The sequence below is a fragment of the Hermetia illucens genome, chromosome 2 (genome assembly GCF_905115235.1).
Source record: "Hermetia illucens chromosome 2, iHerIll2.2.curated.20191125, whole genome shotgun sequence".
Lineage (NCBI taxonomy): Eukaryota > Metazoa > Arthropoda > Insecta > Diptera > Stratiomyidae > Hermetia > Hermetia illucens.
The window spans coordinates 10,837,958-10,854,899 of record NC_051850.1 but is presented as its reverse complement, the minus strand read 5'-3'; the positions used below and the strand labels follow the sequence as shown (position 1 = coordinate 10,854,899).

The 16,942-nt window shown below is 45.8% G+C and overlaps 2 protein-coding genes across 2 annotated transcripts; both read right to left on the bottom strand.

Moving 5' to 3' along the window:
- Positions 1-5,656: 5,656 nt before the first annotated feature.
- LOC119648282 lies at positions 5,657-7,812 on the bottom strand. Its single transcript, XM_038049937.1, has 2 exons — positions 7,688-7,812; positions 5,657-6,688 (listed from the first exon to the last, which is right to left on the bottom strand). Exons 1-2 carry the CDS (start codon positions 7,695-7,697, stop codon positions 5,733-5,735), a joined length of 966 nt encoding a protein of 321 aa, XP_037905865.1. The 5' UTR covers positions 7,698-7,812; the 3' UTR covers positions 5,657-5,732.
- A 6,099-nt stretch (positions 7,813-13,911) lies between these two features.
- Positions 13,912-14,827, bottom strand: LOC119648284. Its single transcript, XM_038049940.1, has one exon. It carries the CDS (start codon positions 14,691-14,693, stop codon positions 13,980-13,982), a length of 714 nt encoding a protein of 237 aa, XP_037905868.1. The 5' UTR covers positions 14,694-14,827; the 3' UTR covers positions 13,912-13,979.
- Between the last annotated feature and the right edge of the window lie 2,115 nt (positions 14,828-16,942).

The window sequence follows — 16,942 nt, the reverse complement described above, 5'->3', positions numbered from 1 at the left end:
CGCCTCCTGAATGTGATGCCGATTCCACCAGTCACCAGGGACGAGCTGATGGAGATCTGCAGTCGAATAGGCGGCAGTAAAGCCCCGGGTCTTGCTCAATAAGGCCCTCAAACTTGTCGTCAAATGTAGACCGGATATGTTCGCGGAGCTATTCGAAACGTGCATGTCGGAGGGTATCTTTCCAGCACCGGGGAAGTGGCAGAAGCTGGTGCTGCTGCCTAAGGCTGGCAAACCGCCAGGGAAACCGTCCTCCTATAGACCCATATGTCTTCTAGACACTATGGGGAAAATGTTGGAGCGGGTCATTTATAATAGATTACTTCTAGGCGTCGAGAGCAAAGGGGGCCTTTCAGATAGGCAGTATGGGTTCCGTAAAGCCAGATCAACCATTGATGCCATCAAACTGGTTACTGGCTTGGCCGAAAATGCAATTCACGGAAGGGGTTGTACCAGCAAATATTATGTGGTGGTGACCCTGGATGTGAGGAATGCATTTAACTCGGCCAATTGGAACCTTATACGAAAGTCTCTGGCGACGATTGGTGTTCCCACCTATCTCGCCGCTTCGGTTCCGGAAGAGGCCACGGTGGTGAGTTACGCCGATGATATAGCACTGGTTGTGGTCGCAAGACATCTCGAGGATGTTGAGTTGTACTCAAGCGAAGCAATCAGTGCTGTTCAGGCTTGGTTAGGGAGTGCTGGACTGGCACTCGCGGAAGAAAAGACGGAAGCGGTCCTCATCACTAAGCGCCGCAAAAGAAATTACGCCTGCATTAGAATCGGGAAACGTATCATCACTTCCAAGCCGGCCATCAAATACTTGGGGTGATGATAGACGCAGGACTTAATTTTAAGCAGCACATAGAGCATACTTGTAAAAGAGCATCCACCACGAGTATTGCTCTGGCAAGGATGATGTTGAACGTAGGAGGCCGCGGCATACTTGCAGGCTGCTCATAGCCAGGGTGGTGAGCTCTATCATGCTGTATGCAGTCCCAGTTTGGGGGAAAGCACTGCAGGTTTTAGACAATAGACATAAACTGAGTACGGTTTCAAGAAGAACATCCCTAAGGGTGTGTTCTGCCTTCAGGACCGTCTCGGACGATGCAGCGTTCGTCATATCGGGAATGATGCCGATTGACATACTGGCAACCGAAATGAAGAACATTTATAACACCAGCCCCATCTCTCCCTCATCTCAGGTGAAAAAACCAAAGGGGGAGAGATCCATAAGCAGATGGCAACAGCGATGGGACCAGTCAGGAAAGGGTCGTTGGACTTACAGGTTGATCCCGTTCATCGAGGAGTGGCTGGAGAGAAAGCATGGGGAGATCAATTATAATCTCACCCGGTTTTTCACCGGCCATGGAGTATACCGTCAATACCTGTACAGGTTTAAATTGGATACCTCGCCTAATTGTCCAAACTGCGACGAGGTCCCAGAGGACCCAGCGGACGTATTCTTCCAGTGTCCTAGGTTCGTGGAAGAAAGGAGGAACCTAGAGGAAACTCTAGGTGAAGTTCTATCACCGGAAAATTTTGTCCGGAGAATGGTAGCCTGTCAGGAAGATTGGGATCCGATCAACTCCATGATTGCTGTAATCCAAGAAAAACGGCGAAAAGCAGAAGAAGTGAGGAAAGCGCGATTACGAACCCCGCGGAAGACGGAAGGAGACCTAGCTAAAGTTAGCTTACTCCGCCCCGTGATGTAATACCTAAAGGTGGTTCCACGGGGTAGAGGGGAGTCGGGGGTGGTTTCAGTGGGTAATCCAACACTCTGGCGTGCCCAGGCCAGAGTCTTTTCAAGATTTCTACCTCCTCAAAAAAAAAAAAACAAAAAAAAAGATGGACTGATGGAACAGACGGACCGATTTTAATAAGGTTCTGTTTCACATAAAATTTCGTGATTCTAGAGTGAACTAAAGGGGGTTTTGCAGGCTATTACTAAAAATTATAGCAATAACTTTATTTGAACAGATATTGGTAATTAGAGTATTTCCGACCCAAGGCAGCTTCTTGGTTTTTTTTTCGGATTTTTCGGTTTAGTAATTTCTGAGAATTGGTCCGCGAATCAAATAATCGCTATCGACCACCCGCATTCCCTACCTTTCCAACAAATGTCAAAACCAAGACCGGCTTAGGAAAGTGCTAAACGAGACCTTTCATTTGATGCCCATGACATTACTATATTTAGTGAAAAATTCACACCCCCTTTTTTCATGTATGGGGACCCCCCTCCCCCCACCTCTCTTTCGCTTTCTAGTTCCTCACAGTACGATGTAAAGAAGTTTCGTTTCGAGCACCTAACGAGCCTCTTATATTCACGTTGGGAGTTCCTGAAATTTAACCAGTCTTCGTTCTTATTACTTTTGGAAACGCGGTTCAGAAGTCGCCTGGTTGATTTTCTGAGCGTTTGCAGTTCCCAGTTCTACCAGGGAAGAGTTTTCCTGCTTTGGTCTCGGGAAATAGGACAAGCCTTTTCATAGCACTCTAAAAGTGTGCAGTTCAGAGCTTCCAATTCATCTTCCAGCGCCAAAGAAGTCTTTAGTCGCCTAGCGAGCTGTTCTTTATTGGCAAGAAGTTCGTTGTACTTTGCCCAATCCGTTTTCCTAGGGTTCCGTCTTTGAACTGCAGACTGTTCGCCCGCAATAGTCAGATTGAATTCTAGGTATCGGTGATCTGACAGTGGGTCCTCGTCTAGCATCCGCCAGTGTGTAATCGACTTTAACACTTTTGAGGTACAGATTAGATTAAGTCAATTACTTTGTTTCTTCTCGGTCCCACGGAGGTAGGGGTGCAACTTACGTTTGCAGTCATGAGACCAGCTGAAGTAATGAAATCAAATAGCTGCATTTGCTTCTGCCCCAACAAATATGTTGAACATTCGCATTGCAACCTATTAAGAGCACCGGACCACTTGATTTTGCATACGCTACCAGATCCCTAAGTTCTTGCGTCGGTGGAGACTCGAGCCCCTCGCGTTTCACTTCTCTAAGAAAAGCCGCACTTGGAGGTACCGCAATTCCTATGTCCTCATCCATGAAAGATCTCATCTCATCCCGCGGAGCCTGTTTTCTATTTAGGACCTTGATTGGTTTGCGCCGTCCGGTTTGCATAGATTTGATCTCTCGAACTAGCATCAAGTCAGTTCTGTTCATGGCTCTGGCTCTTCTTCCTGCCGCCTGCTCCTTGAAAAGTGTAAGAAAAGTTACTAGCAGATATGATTCACTCTGTAGTCTCTTTATCACCCCCCATGCGGGGGTTCCGAGACTGTATGCACTATCCTCCGCACGTAACTCCATTGTGGGAGAGCACACCGAAGATGCTGCAATTTGCTCTATATTGTATGAGTCGAAGACCATCATTGTCCTCCGCTCTCAAAATAGAGATGATGCTCTACAGTTTCCTGATATGACTAAATTTCAGTCTATCTAGAAAAAAGTGAAGCACCATATTGTGATTTCCCCTGAGCATATTTAGACTCTTCTGGTACAGTTCGAATACCAAGTTGAAACCCTCCACGTTTGTAGACTTCTCCCGCCTGGCATTCATGAACTTTATACTCCAGTGCCCAAAGTCCATGTCCTGGTTCTGTTTACCTAGCATGCAGATGATGTCCTCTGCCTTCCTTCGAGGGCCCGGTAAGCAACATCCGACATGTTCTGTCCTGCGTAGTTCAGTGTTCACAATAGTGAACTTGGGCCGACTACCGGAACTCAAAGTTGGGATTATCTACTGGAGCCACTTTAAGGCAGCCTCGTCAGTGCACTCCAAATGGAGAAGACCATCGCGAAAAACTTGATTGTTAAATCTTGGTTTCGTTGCAGGCTCCAGCATTTTTTCCCACAGGCATTCCCGGAGGATGCAAATTGCCCCTCTGACATTTTGCTATCCTTGGAGGAAACTCCCAATGCAGTGGCCAGAACTTTCGTCCTCTTCCTTCCCTTTTTCGTGTTCCTATTCCTATGGAAGGGACCAGTTTCATTGAGATCTTTCTCGCTGATTTGATCACCTCCTGGTACACCGATCCTAATTCCCCCGGAATGCGTGGATGTAAGCCCTGGTGTGAGCACAATAAAGCGTTGGCCATAACAAATGTGTTGGTCTTGCACTATTTGCATGCATTACCACCGACAGAAGAGTCTGGTACGTCCAGCGTGGATCTCACCGGGGTTACCAGTTTATCCCCTCCTCTCGCCGAAGATTCCGCTTCCTTGCGTTCGATTCCTCTGAACGTCCTTTCTTCCGGTCTTCTCGGTTAGGGTGAAAGAGAGGGTTCTGACAGGCAAGATTCAGTCTGTAATCCCCCCTCCTTAATGGCCGAAGTTCTTCTTCCGTTTGCGGGTAGATTTGGGCTGTAGTACCACGAACACGCCGGCCGTAGTCTCATTTCCAGCTTCTCCCAAGCTGAGAGTTACTTTCCACTGAGTCGGGAAATATTTTCTCCGGACTTATCTATTGAGGGTATGAATGTGGTGAGGTCTCCAAAATCCGCACCTCGGCGACGACATGACTGCTCATGGTCGTGGGTCTGGTCGTGGTCTGTGACTTTTTACCACTTGCAGAGTTTCAATCCTTCGTTTCCATGTTCATGTTTTGGACACCCTTAGTGTAATAGCAAACTACTACAGGTTCCCCCACCACGACAAGGTGGTGTCCGAGGGCCCTTTCTAAAATCTCAAAATGCAGTTGTTTTAACACCAAGATCAAGTTGAGGCTGTTCTGTGCTAGCATTCTTTCTATGAGAATAGCACATGGAAAGTGATCCCCATTGTTACTCAAAAAGCTTCTAGCTTTGTCAATAATTAGGTTGTTGTTTAAGATCTGCGGGATCCTAAGTCCCCATCCACTTGATGGTGGAGCGGACTAAATGAGGAGCAACTTACTCCCTCGTTTTTTAGTCCATGGATCCCTAGTATTGGAGCGTAGCACCCCAAGCATTAAGAATTGAAAAAATCAAAAATTTGACTGACGGTTTCGTCCAGGGCAGAGGCAACTCATCAGACGCTGCCTCACCTCTGCCCCTTGTCGTGTTTTTGCGATGATAAAAGGGAGCGTCTTTCCACCTGTTGGCACTTTCGGTCACGCTGCTCCCAGGGCAGAGGTGAGGCAGCGTCTGATGAGTTGCCTCCGCCCTGGACGAAACCGTCAGTCAAATTTTTGATTTTTTCAATTTGTCAATAACTGTCTACGTCGTATCATCGGAGTACGCTAGCGTCATACTATCTAAAACGAAAAGCTTGGTCGACGCACAGGCCTAGCATTCATAGGCATTGTGTTCAGAAGACGGAAGTGGCAGTAGATTGGTCACACATTAAGAGGAGGCGACAGTTGCATTGCTGGCTTCACCATGTTGTGGGAGCCACTCTCCCAGGATGGCCGACGAGTGGGTTACCAAAAGTGCACTGGTAGAACAGTAGAGGGGGGGGTTGTTTATCTAAAGCTGGGCCTAGGTAATACCAACTTTGACATTTTTGAGCACCAGGGCAGTGTGAAGGTTACCTACAGCTATGAAGCGCCCATAGTACAAGGTATTCTTAACTTTTGGGTGGTAATTGGCCCTGATGTTTGTTAGTCTTTCCCGATATATGGTATTTTCCGTGCGTTACAAAGAATTTGATAAGGAAATATCTAAAGATAGTGAAAAAAAAACAACAATGGTAAAAACTTTCCAATTTATTTTCAGTGAATATGGTGAAGTTTAACGTAGCTTGTTTGACGTATCATCTAAATCACGCGGCACACATTTTTTTCGTTGCATTAAAGGTGGTACCCGGTGGACATGACTTCTCCACGGCTTGTCTTTCTTTTTCACACACGTAAAATTTTGTCTTATCAGGATGTGGAACATTCACTGGAGAGTCAGATTCTCCCCACGTTAAATCTTCGCAAATGCAGCTACTAGCCCTTGTTTGAGTACAAGTTTCTTTCTCAAAATATCTGTCGTTTGCGCATGGACTCCAGTAAGGTGTTGATTCGTCGACACAATAGTAATAAGCTTTACAATAGTTAGGATCCGGAAGAAATTTTCCAACTTTTCCTTTGCACATGGTTTCAATATTCAAATCGGACTTGGGCGTAGGAACTTTGCATGCATCCTTGGTGTTATACAAGCAACTTTGGGTTTGTGCATCGAAGAACATTCCGCTGGGGCATTTTAGACTTACAATAATGTCTCCTTTGCATTCGTAGTAGGATTCACAACTTTCTTTGTCAACCCACTTTCTGTTTTGGAAGTTTGACTTACTACAATCGGGAAAATCACCATCACAGTAGTATTCAGCCTTAGGAACACATTCTCCCAAAAGGGGATTGAAGAATTCATCGCCGTCTTTACAGGAATCCATTCCAAATCCCCCTGCGTCATTACATTCGAAATACTGTAGGCATTTATCATCGGCGGGAATAACTTCAAATTTGTCACCTTCCTTGGTGCATTCCCCAATCGGATTACCGCCAGGATAAGCCATACAGCGTCTTGTTTCTTCATTAAAGCGGAGAGATGGTGGACAATCATAGTCCTTAAAATCGCCGGTCTCACTGAAGCATACTTTGTATTTTTTGGCATTACCAGGGAATGGATACGGAACATATAGATCGCGACCTTCGCATTCCGCTGCATGCACATGGTTGACATTCCAACCAAGAAGAATCCCTGCAGTTGGAATTAGCAATCTGAAGATGATTCCTACATAAATTGAAGTAAAGTGTTAATGTTATTTATAAGTCGAAAATTGGCTTTTGAGCAGGAGGAAAAATGAAAGAAGAAGAATAGCTAAATGCATATGAATCTCTGATGAGACCCCATTTGTAGTTTGACAACCAAATATTACATGAAAATGAAAGGATGCAACAACTCAACCTATTCTGATCTTCTCCTGCAAAATATGGTTAGGTTCAGAAATCTTCAATATTGCATTATACAATAAGGAACTTTCAAAAGGACCTACTTTGTTTGATCAAAAAAAGAGCGGAATTGATCAAGCTTCCCTCCCACCGGCACAGATTTGGGGCTTATACTTCTAAAAACAAGCACAATGATCTTGGAAACACAATTTTTTGAAAGCTTTGCAAAAGATGCAAAAACCTCAGGAAACTTCAAGTTCACTTTTTTTTAGGAATTTTGGAGTCCTAAGTCCGCATCCAGCTGATGCAGAACCGGACCAAACGGAGAGCAACTTGGTCCCACTCTTTATGGTCCACGGACTCCTCTTTTTGAATTTAAAACCCAAGGTTCAAAAGGTAAAAGCGGGATGAAGACAGCTACGGTTTCGTCCCAGTTCAGGGGCAACTCATCAGACGCTGCTTCACCAACCTCTGCAGGCCGCTTCGGTCACGCTACTCCCAGGGCAGAGGTGAGGCAGCGTCTGATGAGTTGCCTCTGCCCTGGTACGAAACCGTAGCCGTCTTCGTCCCACTTTTACCTTTTGAACCTTGGGTTTTAACCTCAAACATAGGAGTCCGTGATCCATAAAGAGTGGGACCAAGTTGCTCTCCATTTGGTCCGGTCCTGCATCAACTGGATGCGGACTTAGGACTCCCTCCCCGTCCCTCTTTTACTCTTTCAATTTCACACTCGAATAAGTTTTAGTAAAACAACACTATCCACTGAAGATGATTTTGAGGAAGCAGGAATTATTTTTATAAGCATCCAAAATATAATAACATCAAAAAACTTTCATTTCACCTAATCTCATTTTGATTGCTTCTCCAATATGGGACTTTTCACAAAGGTATCAAGATTTGACTGACACACAACTATTGGCTGGACTAACAATGAGGTATATACTATGTACAATTTCGCTGATGTTCGCCCATTTATAGAATCACAAATCTTTACAAAAAAATTAGATAATGTAATCCAAGCTTTAAATTAATTCAATTCTGAGAAATATAGTGTGATAAAGGCATGCCAAAAATGAAAGATAATCATAATCTTATGAACTGCAATTGCGAACAAGAGTAGTAAGATTTGTGCCAAATTTCAGTTAGTTGTAGTTGGTATTGTTTTTATATTCGTATCTATAATCACAAGATTGGAGTCCTGATTTCTAGAAAGTTTAGTAGATACGAATATTATTTATTTCCTTTGTGTATTTACAAGAACTTTTTATCAAGCGCCAATATTTACTATAGATAAGGGGGTGCTGATAAAACGGTAGCATACTATACATGTCCATATGCATTTGGAGGTTTGCCAGCTTGGACATGCCAATTTGTATTTAGGATATTTAGGACAAGATTATCTCGGACAAAAATCAGTCTAGTTTAGTTTACTTTACTGGGACTTACTTTACGCAGCTGCGAGCACTCAGGCCATTTTGAGGTCCATTGTACTATCCTTCTAAATCGCTTATTCAGTAACTTCCCGGCTATGGCGTTCGCAGGCTTTAACGAATCTGAGAACATTCTCCAGAGGCAGAGAGTGTGGAGATTCTTCATTGAAGAAAACCTTACCAAGGTGTCTTCGTCTGAGATCTGGGGATGCCAGGCAGCTGCATAAAAAATACAGAGCCGTCTCCTCCTACTCCTTACATTTGCTGCATAACACATAGCCGAAACCACCATCCAGTGTCCCGTTAAAGCCTAACTAGGGTGGTCATGTCCCCCTTCTTTAGGGACAACAAAAATGCGGCTCTGGCGACCCTAAGAGACCCTCTCACAAGGATTTTCGCCTGCCTGCAAAGGTTCACCCTTCAGGACAAACTTGACAGTGGATAGCCCGATTCCAAAAGTTGGTCCTGTCCCCATCATTATGAATCCAGACGCTCGGCGAGCTTGCGTGTCAGCCTGCTCATTACCAGCGATGTTTGAGTGTCCCGTGCCACCCACATCAGATATGTTTCGTTCAGTCGGCCAAGTTTCAGCAGCAGCACCTGATGACAACTCCACACCAACTAGCTTGTCGCTGCTGTTTAGTGCTGACAATGCCGCCTTACCGTCGGAACACATTCGAATGGTGCGACCCCTCCGGTGGCCTGGTCCTTTCGAGTAAATCTTGAGCTTTCCGCAAATCTTTAATGCAACGCGATTCGTCAAACTGTTTCCTCAGGAGTACAGCTTGGTAGTGATAAATATACCTTCGATCGTACCACGCTTCTGGGCACGTACCACCTAATCTAGGCCTACTCCGCCACGGAGAATATCGGTGGTGGCAACTGTCAATCGAATTAACAACATTTGAATTAAATTTTGAATGTTGTTAACCCCGCTGCGCCACATCACTCCACCCCCAAATGAAATTCAGGGGTTTCAGTGATTGGACCAAGAACTGCGCTCCCCAACTTTCGGCGAAGCGAATGCGACGTTGATTTGGGGCGCAAACGGGTTTCAGCCTGGATAAGGAGACTGTCTTTTTATGTCCCCCAATCTTGAGCTGGAAAAAATGCTCTCCACGCTCGAGAACACGGTACGGCCTTCGTATGGAAGCTGCAGCGGCGTTCGGACAGCATCCATCCTGACCAGGAAGTGCGGACACGTGACCAGCTCCTTGGAAGCACAGACAGGTGCGGACGAGTTCCGGGTGGGAGGCGTAGCTTTAATGCGGCGAAGGTTGTCTTTCAGCGATTTCTTGCCTCCCTAGGGAGTTTTGGGTTCTCCCCGTATACCAGCTCCGCAGGCTGGCAGCAATTTTCTCTCGGCGGGTTGTTCGTAAGCCGAGTAGGACGAGAGGCAACACCTGAGTCCGGGACGGATCGTCGTGAGCCATAATGGCGGCTTTCAGCGTCCGGTGCCAACATTCTAGCATCCCATTGGATTGCGGGTGGTATGCAGTAGTTCGCTGGCGTTTAAATCCCAGGAGTTTCCCTAACTCCGAGAAAGGGGTGGAATCAAATTGCTGGTCAGTGATGACCACTGCAGGGACGCCAAAGCGATGGATTCACTCTCGACAGAGGACTTTGGGACAAGATTGCGCCGTAATGTCCTTCAGATGTATTGCCTCAGGCCACCGCGGAAACCTGTCGATGTTTGTAAGGCAATACCTGCAACCGTGTGAGTTTCGCAAAGGTTCTACGATGTCGAGGTGAATGGTGTGGAACCGCTTGGTAGAGCGGGGAAATGAGCCCATTTCTTTTCTTACATGCCTGGTGATCTTACACTTTTGGCATGCGATGCACTGTCTGGGCCAGGAGTTGATGTCCTTATTTATGGAGGGCCAGAAGTATTTCTCGGTGATAACCGATTTGTTGTCCTGATGCCTGGATGCGCTGCGTCGTGATCCGCATGGAACACTCCTTTGCGAAAGGTGGCCGGAATGTATGGCCTGGGTCCCTTTTCCGAGTATTCGCAGCAGAGAGAGAGGTTCGAGCCGAAGATGGGTAACTCCCGAAATTTGTATTTTAGGGTTGGATTTGGGCTCTAAAATACTGCTTCATCTACCTGCGCCTTGGCGATAGCCGAGAAGTCGAGTGAGGCGGGATGTTAATCTCGGAGGCACGTGACAAAGCGTCAGCAACTATGTTGTCCTTGCCGGACACGTGCTGTATGCCGGACGTGAACGGCTTAGGTGTGGAAGCTGATGAGGGGATGCTTTGTCGGGCTTTTGTTTCAAAGCATATATTGGAGGCATATGGTCCGTGAACACTGTCAACGGCCTGCCTTTTAGGGAGAAGCGGAAGTACTTAATGCACAAGTACTTGGCGAGCATTTCTCGATCGAGTTGCTGTAGTTCCGTTGAGCGGGGTTTAACTGTCTGGAGAAGAAGCTCAACGGCTGCCAGACTTGATTCACCTTTTGGTAAAGAGCAGCACCTACTGCAGCAGAGGCATCAACAAAAACGGCTAGGGGTGTATCTTGTCGAGGAAATGCCAAAAGTGTAGCATCACCTAGTTGTTGTCGGGATTTATCAAACGGGCGGACAGCTTCTTCAGACCACACAATCTCTCGTGTGTCCTTTGTTTTGGGGCCAGACTATTACGCGTTCAAAACGGATTGGTGTTGGGTGGCCTTGGGCAGGAAACGACGATAGAAGTTTAGCATGCCCAAGAACCTCCGCAAATCCTTCACGGTTTTCGGACGCGGGAAGCTTGTAATCGCTTGCACCTTGTCAGGGTCGGGCTGCATTCCGATAGTGGCCGACGAATCTCAGCTGTCTCTGGAGGATCTTGCATTTCTCAACGTTTAGGACTAAACCGGCCTCAAGGCGACGCGACGGCCACCCAGAACGCAGCGCCACGTCGCCTAACAATTTATGACCCTCTTAACAGGCGCAGTTATCTCGTAGATACTGGTGCGGAGGTTTCGGTTCTTCCCGTATCCCGGCACCATCGACTATTTCCTCATCCGTTGAAACTGGCGGCAGCAAACTCCTCCCAAATTAACTCCTACGGGCATAGGCAAATGAACGTGAGTCTTGGCTTGCGTAGGACGTTCCCGTGGCGATTCGTCCTGGTGGATATCAGCTTCCCCATTTTAGGCGCAGACTTCTTGTGTCACTATGGGTTGCTGGTGGACTTGCAGAACAGGTCCCTTATAGACTCCACAATCAACCTTAATTCGTCAGGCAGAATCTCATCTCTTCCCAACAACAATCTTTCCGTACTTTTGGAGGGCATTACTGACTCTCATGTCCGGGCACTCCTCTAAAAATTCAGCCAGATTACCACCGAATGTAGTCTCTCTAAACCAGTGCAGCACCACATTAACACTATTGGTTCCCCTATCTTCTCGAAGGTGCGTCCCCTACCACCCCAGAAGCTGGCTATTGCACGGAAAAAGTTTGGACTTCTGTTTCGTATCTTTGGATGATGTTTTGGTCGCTTCTTCCTCAGAGTCTGAGCACTTAGCGCATCTCGAGTGCATTTTTCAACGTCGCGTCGTCAGGACCCCCCGCGGAGCTAGTTTTTTGAGGTAGGCTCGAATTTACACGGGATCGTACATTTGGTGCCTTTTTCGCCGAATCTGCGATGGTACCAACAAATACTTCGGTCCGTAGGTTGTCCTGACGACTTGCCATTTGATCGCCCTTTTCGAAGAGAAGACCGCGAGCAAGCTTGCGACCTGGTACCCGAACGCTGAGGGTCCAGCGGCTATTTCACGCTTCAGCTCACCAAGTTCGTCAAAAGGCTGCGGAACAGCCGTAGGAGGCCGATTTCACAATGTCAGCTACCAATAGGATGGACTCCTCATCGAGACCTACAATCGTGTGGTTAAATTTGGTCGCGTGTCTGCCGTTATTCTGGACATCAAGAACTGCGCTACCAAATGGACGAACCACAGTTCCGGATCCCGTCGCCAAAATGGACGGACGTGCACAGCGCGAGCGGTCACCTGAGGGTCCGATGGGCCTGCCGAGTCTTTATTGTCGAACGACATATCTAAAGCTGATTTTCCGACCCGAATTTTAATCGAAGCCGCGGCGATACCGAATTCTCTAAGGTCCTACTTTGACCGCGGCAGGCCGCACCCACAAATGCCCGCACGAGCGAAACACCAACAATGGACCCCGAAGCGGATGCGCAGACCAAAATAAAAAGAAACCACCAATGAATTTCTAAAAGCGTATCAATGATGTGTCAGGTAATAATAATAAATACTCAAAACTTACATTTTTCCTTCGGTGCCTTGCAGCGGTAGCTTTTTCTTTCTTGAGGTTGTGGTTCCTATGCGTGCGATTGATCCTTGATGGCGGCTCTGGCTCCCTGCGGCGACGTCGTTGAAGTCGGCTGGTTATTGAGTTTGCCTCGCTGAACTGGCTGCAGTCAATTCGCTGAGAAATTATATGATGCCAACGACCGGACAGTAGCACCTAGTTCGTGTTCTCATCGCCGCTGACGACACACGGGATTTGAAGCACAAATTGGGTGAAAATATCCAAATATCACCGAGAAGGTAGTAGACTTCTGCAAAATTACGACACACCAGCGTGCAAGGCCGTTAGGTAGGGTCGCCAATTCGAAGAAAGGGCAACGACAATGTCCGCCGGTGGCACTTTAACAGTTCAGGCCGTGGTCGCAGCTTTTCCTTGTTCCAGATGGGCGATCACGTCGGGGTAACCAATTTCGAGTAAATCTTGAGGTTTCCGTAAGTCGCGATTCGTCAAACCGTTTCCTCAAGAATACAGCTTGGTAGTAATAAATATGCCTTCGATCGTACGCGTCACAGTCTGATTATGCTTCAGGTTAAAGTTGCATAATTCGGCAAGTCCTCACACGACCTCCTCACAGTGGCTGCTGGAAACCATCTTCGGATGAGTCTAAGAGTGTGTAGGGCCGGGCTGAGAGTAACCTTATCCAACTGACGTGGATCTGTTTGTCTGCTGGTCATGTGTTAGGGGCAAGTAGATCTGGCGGGAGGGGGGGGGGGGGTACTGAAGAAGGTGCAAATAGGACCCCAAGCCAAGGTAGAACAGCATACGCCGAGGGCTGCGTGGCCAATGAGGAGGTTGGTTTTTAGTATCCAAACTCTGAATACCTTGGGCACCTTGGGCAGTTTCAAATAAGACTCTTACTCTGTTGGCCAGGGTAGACATTCTCCCCGGACTGCTCGTGGGACCAAGACATGGACTCAATTTTAAAAATACAAAAAAACGACCGTAGAAGAAGAGGGGGCGATGCCAGTAGTGGTATTAGTGAACACGGGAAGAGTTTTGCAGCTACTGCTGATTGAATGGCTGATGACAGCAGTTCAGTTGGTCTTTTCGCCCCTGTCTTATGAATAGGATTTGATGGACATTATGGAGTATAGATTAGTTTGAAACACACATTCGCAAGCCTAGTCCTTTGAGTAGGGTAACTCCATAGTAGATAAACGCCAGTTTTGACTACCAACAGTCAATGCGGCCAGCGGCCTTAAGTGGCATTCTTCTCTCTGTGTGATAATCGGCAACATGAAAAAGTTTTTTCAAATACATAGGATTCTCTCCATGTTACAAGGGATATACTACTCTAGATATAAAAAACACTAGTGGTAAAATCTTCTAATTTATTTTCAGTGAATTTGATCAAGCATCACGCATGTTGTCTGACATATCCCCTGAATCACGAGGAACACATTTTCTTTGTTGGATTGAATGTGGTGCCTGCTGGGCAGGTCTTCTCCTCGGGTGGATCTCCTTCTCTACACACGTAGAATTTTGTCTTATCAGGATGTGGAACAGACACTGATTTTGGACCAGAGTCTTCCCATGTTAAATCTTCGCAAATGCAGCTACTAGCTCGTGTTTTAGTACAAAGTTCATTCTCAAAGTATCTTCCATCTGAACAAGGACTCCAGTAAGGCGTTGATTCGTCGACACAATAGTAATAAGCTTTACAATAGTAGGGATCCGGGAGAAACTTCCCAACGTTTCCTTGGCACATAGTTTTCACATTCACTAGTAAATTGGGCTGGGGTTTTGGAACTGTGCATGCACCATTGACAGCGGAGCTGTGCATGCAAGCTTGCGTGTGAACGTCTAAGAACATTCCGCTAGGACATGTCCGACTTACAAGAATATCTCCGACGCATTCGTAGTAGGAGTCACAGCTTTCTTTGTCAACCCATTTTCTATTTTGGAATTTTGTATTGAAGCAATCGGGAATATCATTATCGCAATCATATTCAGTATCCGAAACACATTTTTGGTAAAGAGGGTTGAATAATTCACCGGCATCACAGGTGTAAGTAACTGGGTCCAGCTCTTTATCACATTCAATATATAGTGTACAATCAGCATCAGGGATTTCTAAGGTTTCACCGACAGTAGTGCACATTCCATACGGATTCAAAGAAACCGTACAGCTTCTTGTTGCTTCATTAAACTTAAGATTTGGTGGGCAATCATACTCCTTGAAATCTCCGGTTTTACTGAAACATACCTGGTACTTATTGCTTTCACTGCCCCGCACTAGATGTGGAACATATAGGTCCACATTTTCGCATTCCGCTGCAAACACACGGCTGACATTGCATCCATAAAGCCACGTTAAAGTTGATATTAGTAGTTTTAAAGTGATCCCTAGATAGGAGGAAATAAAGTGTTAATACTATTTACAAACCAAACATTTTCAGTTGATGAATTGATGGCGAAGTTAAACATTGGTTGAACGTGTTTTCATGAAATTCTGATGAGACCTGGTTCCATCCTTTGGACCAATACTAATTTGAAAATTTTAAAAGTTGAGAAAGCGAAAATTATTTTCACAAACCTCCAAAGCACACTACAACTTAAAATTTTTGATTTTACCTAGTCTCATTTTGGTATACCCTCCAATGTGGGTCTCCTCAAAAAAGTAGGAATATTTGATGAACACACGACTGCAGGTTGGTCTAACTAAACGGTATCATATAGACTGCGATCTCATGTGATGTTAGCCTTTATATAGAATCGTGAAATCATTGCCAAAAATTAGATAATGCAATCCACGCTTTAGATAGATTCAATTCCAAGAATTTTTTTTTGGATTTTTGCAGTGTAGAGTGTGATAAGGGCATGCAAAGATCAAAGATAGAGTATAATCTAATGAAGTGCGGTCATGAACAATGCATACTGTAACACATACAGTGAGATTCGTGTCAACTTTAAATCAGCTGTAATCGTGTAGTTTCTAAATTTATATCTTTAATCGTTTTCAAAGAATCCTGAATGCTATAAATTTTTTTTTCTTTGTGTAATTATTACAATTAGATGCAATTCTTTGCTCCAGATAAGGGAATGCTACATATGTAGGCATACGAAGGTGTACGAGCAAGTTTGATATTAAGGAGGAGCTAATCCATGGACAAAAATGGCCAACTCAGAAATCCCAATAATTCCCCCCCCCCCCCCAAAAGAAAAACAACTAGAAACCGAAACCTCAACGAAAGAATATTTCGCTCCTCGATGGTTTTATTTACAAAAAGTTAGTGGGACAGGATTCATGCACGAAGGAACTCAAACTTCTCCTTCTTTACCTTTTGCCCCTTTCAGGGGCAAGGTTGGCGTGGCTTGCTCTATTGCCTCAGTTTACTCAGTCATAGCTTGAAAGTCTTAGAAATCAGCATCTAGCATATCAAGCCATTGCAGTTTCGATGATTCGTCATTTCCCATCGACTTCGATGTTCAAACCAATCTAAACAAGCGAGTTTTCATCTCCTCGAATTACATACCAATACCATCGACGACGCCAATCTGGCAATTTTTCCACAATCGGTGCAACCATATATCGATCGCGGATGTCCCTGTTTCGGGTGTGATCACGCCATGTTATGCCAGTGGTCCAAAGCAAAATTTTCGTCTCCATTACCACGAGGTGCCGTTCATTGTCTTTGACATTCGGCGCGGACTCAGAGCCATTGAGGGTGTAGCGGCACATCGGAGGCACGAACCTTAGTGCCATTTTGATTTCGCCTCTGCCGTTGCATTCAATCGCTGTAGAAACAGCTGACGGCCTGACATGGGACTGGTGTTGGAAATGTCAAGGATGACATTTGCCATCACTCGAGTCCTGTCCTCCGACCAGCTAAAGTCATCAAAAACGAGGTTCAACCAGTCAAATAATATAGGCTTAATTTATAGGTAACTTGTTTTCATCCAGATCGAGCAGGCGGCGCGAGATCTTGGGCTGCTCCTCAATGAAGGCAAGACAAAGTATATGGTGGCAACGTCAGCACCAAAAACCAACCAACCAACAACATCAAACCGCACTGGTCAAACGGGAAGAATAAAGATATCAGAGTACAACTTTGAGACCGTTGTAAATTTCTCCTATCTAGGGTCGAAAATCACAACCGATAACAGCTACGATGATGAAATCCACACACGGTTGTTGTCAGCCAGCCTATTTCAGCTTACAAAAACTGTTCCGCTCGGAACGTCTCACCATCAATTCCGAACTCTTGGCCGCTTTCCAGAGAAGAATCCTCCGAAGAATTTTTGGCCTCTTGTCAAGTTGTGGATAAAATCCGCCTCAATAGGTTACGGTGAGCGGGTCACTTAATCCGTATGGATGAGAATGATCTAGACTGGAAAGTCTATAAGGGC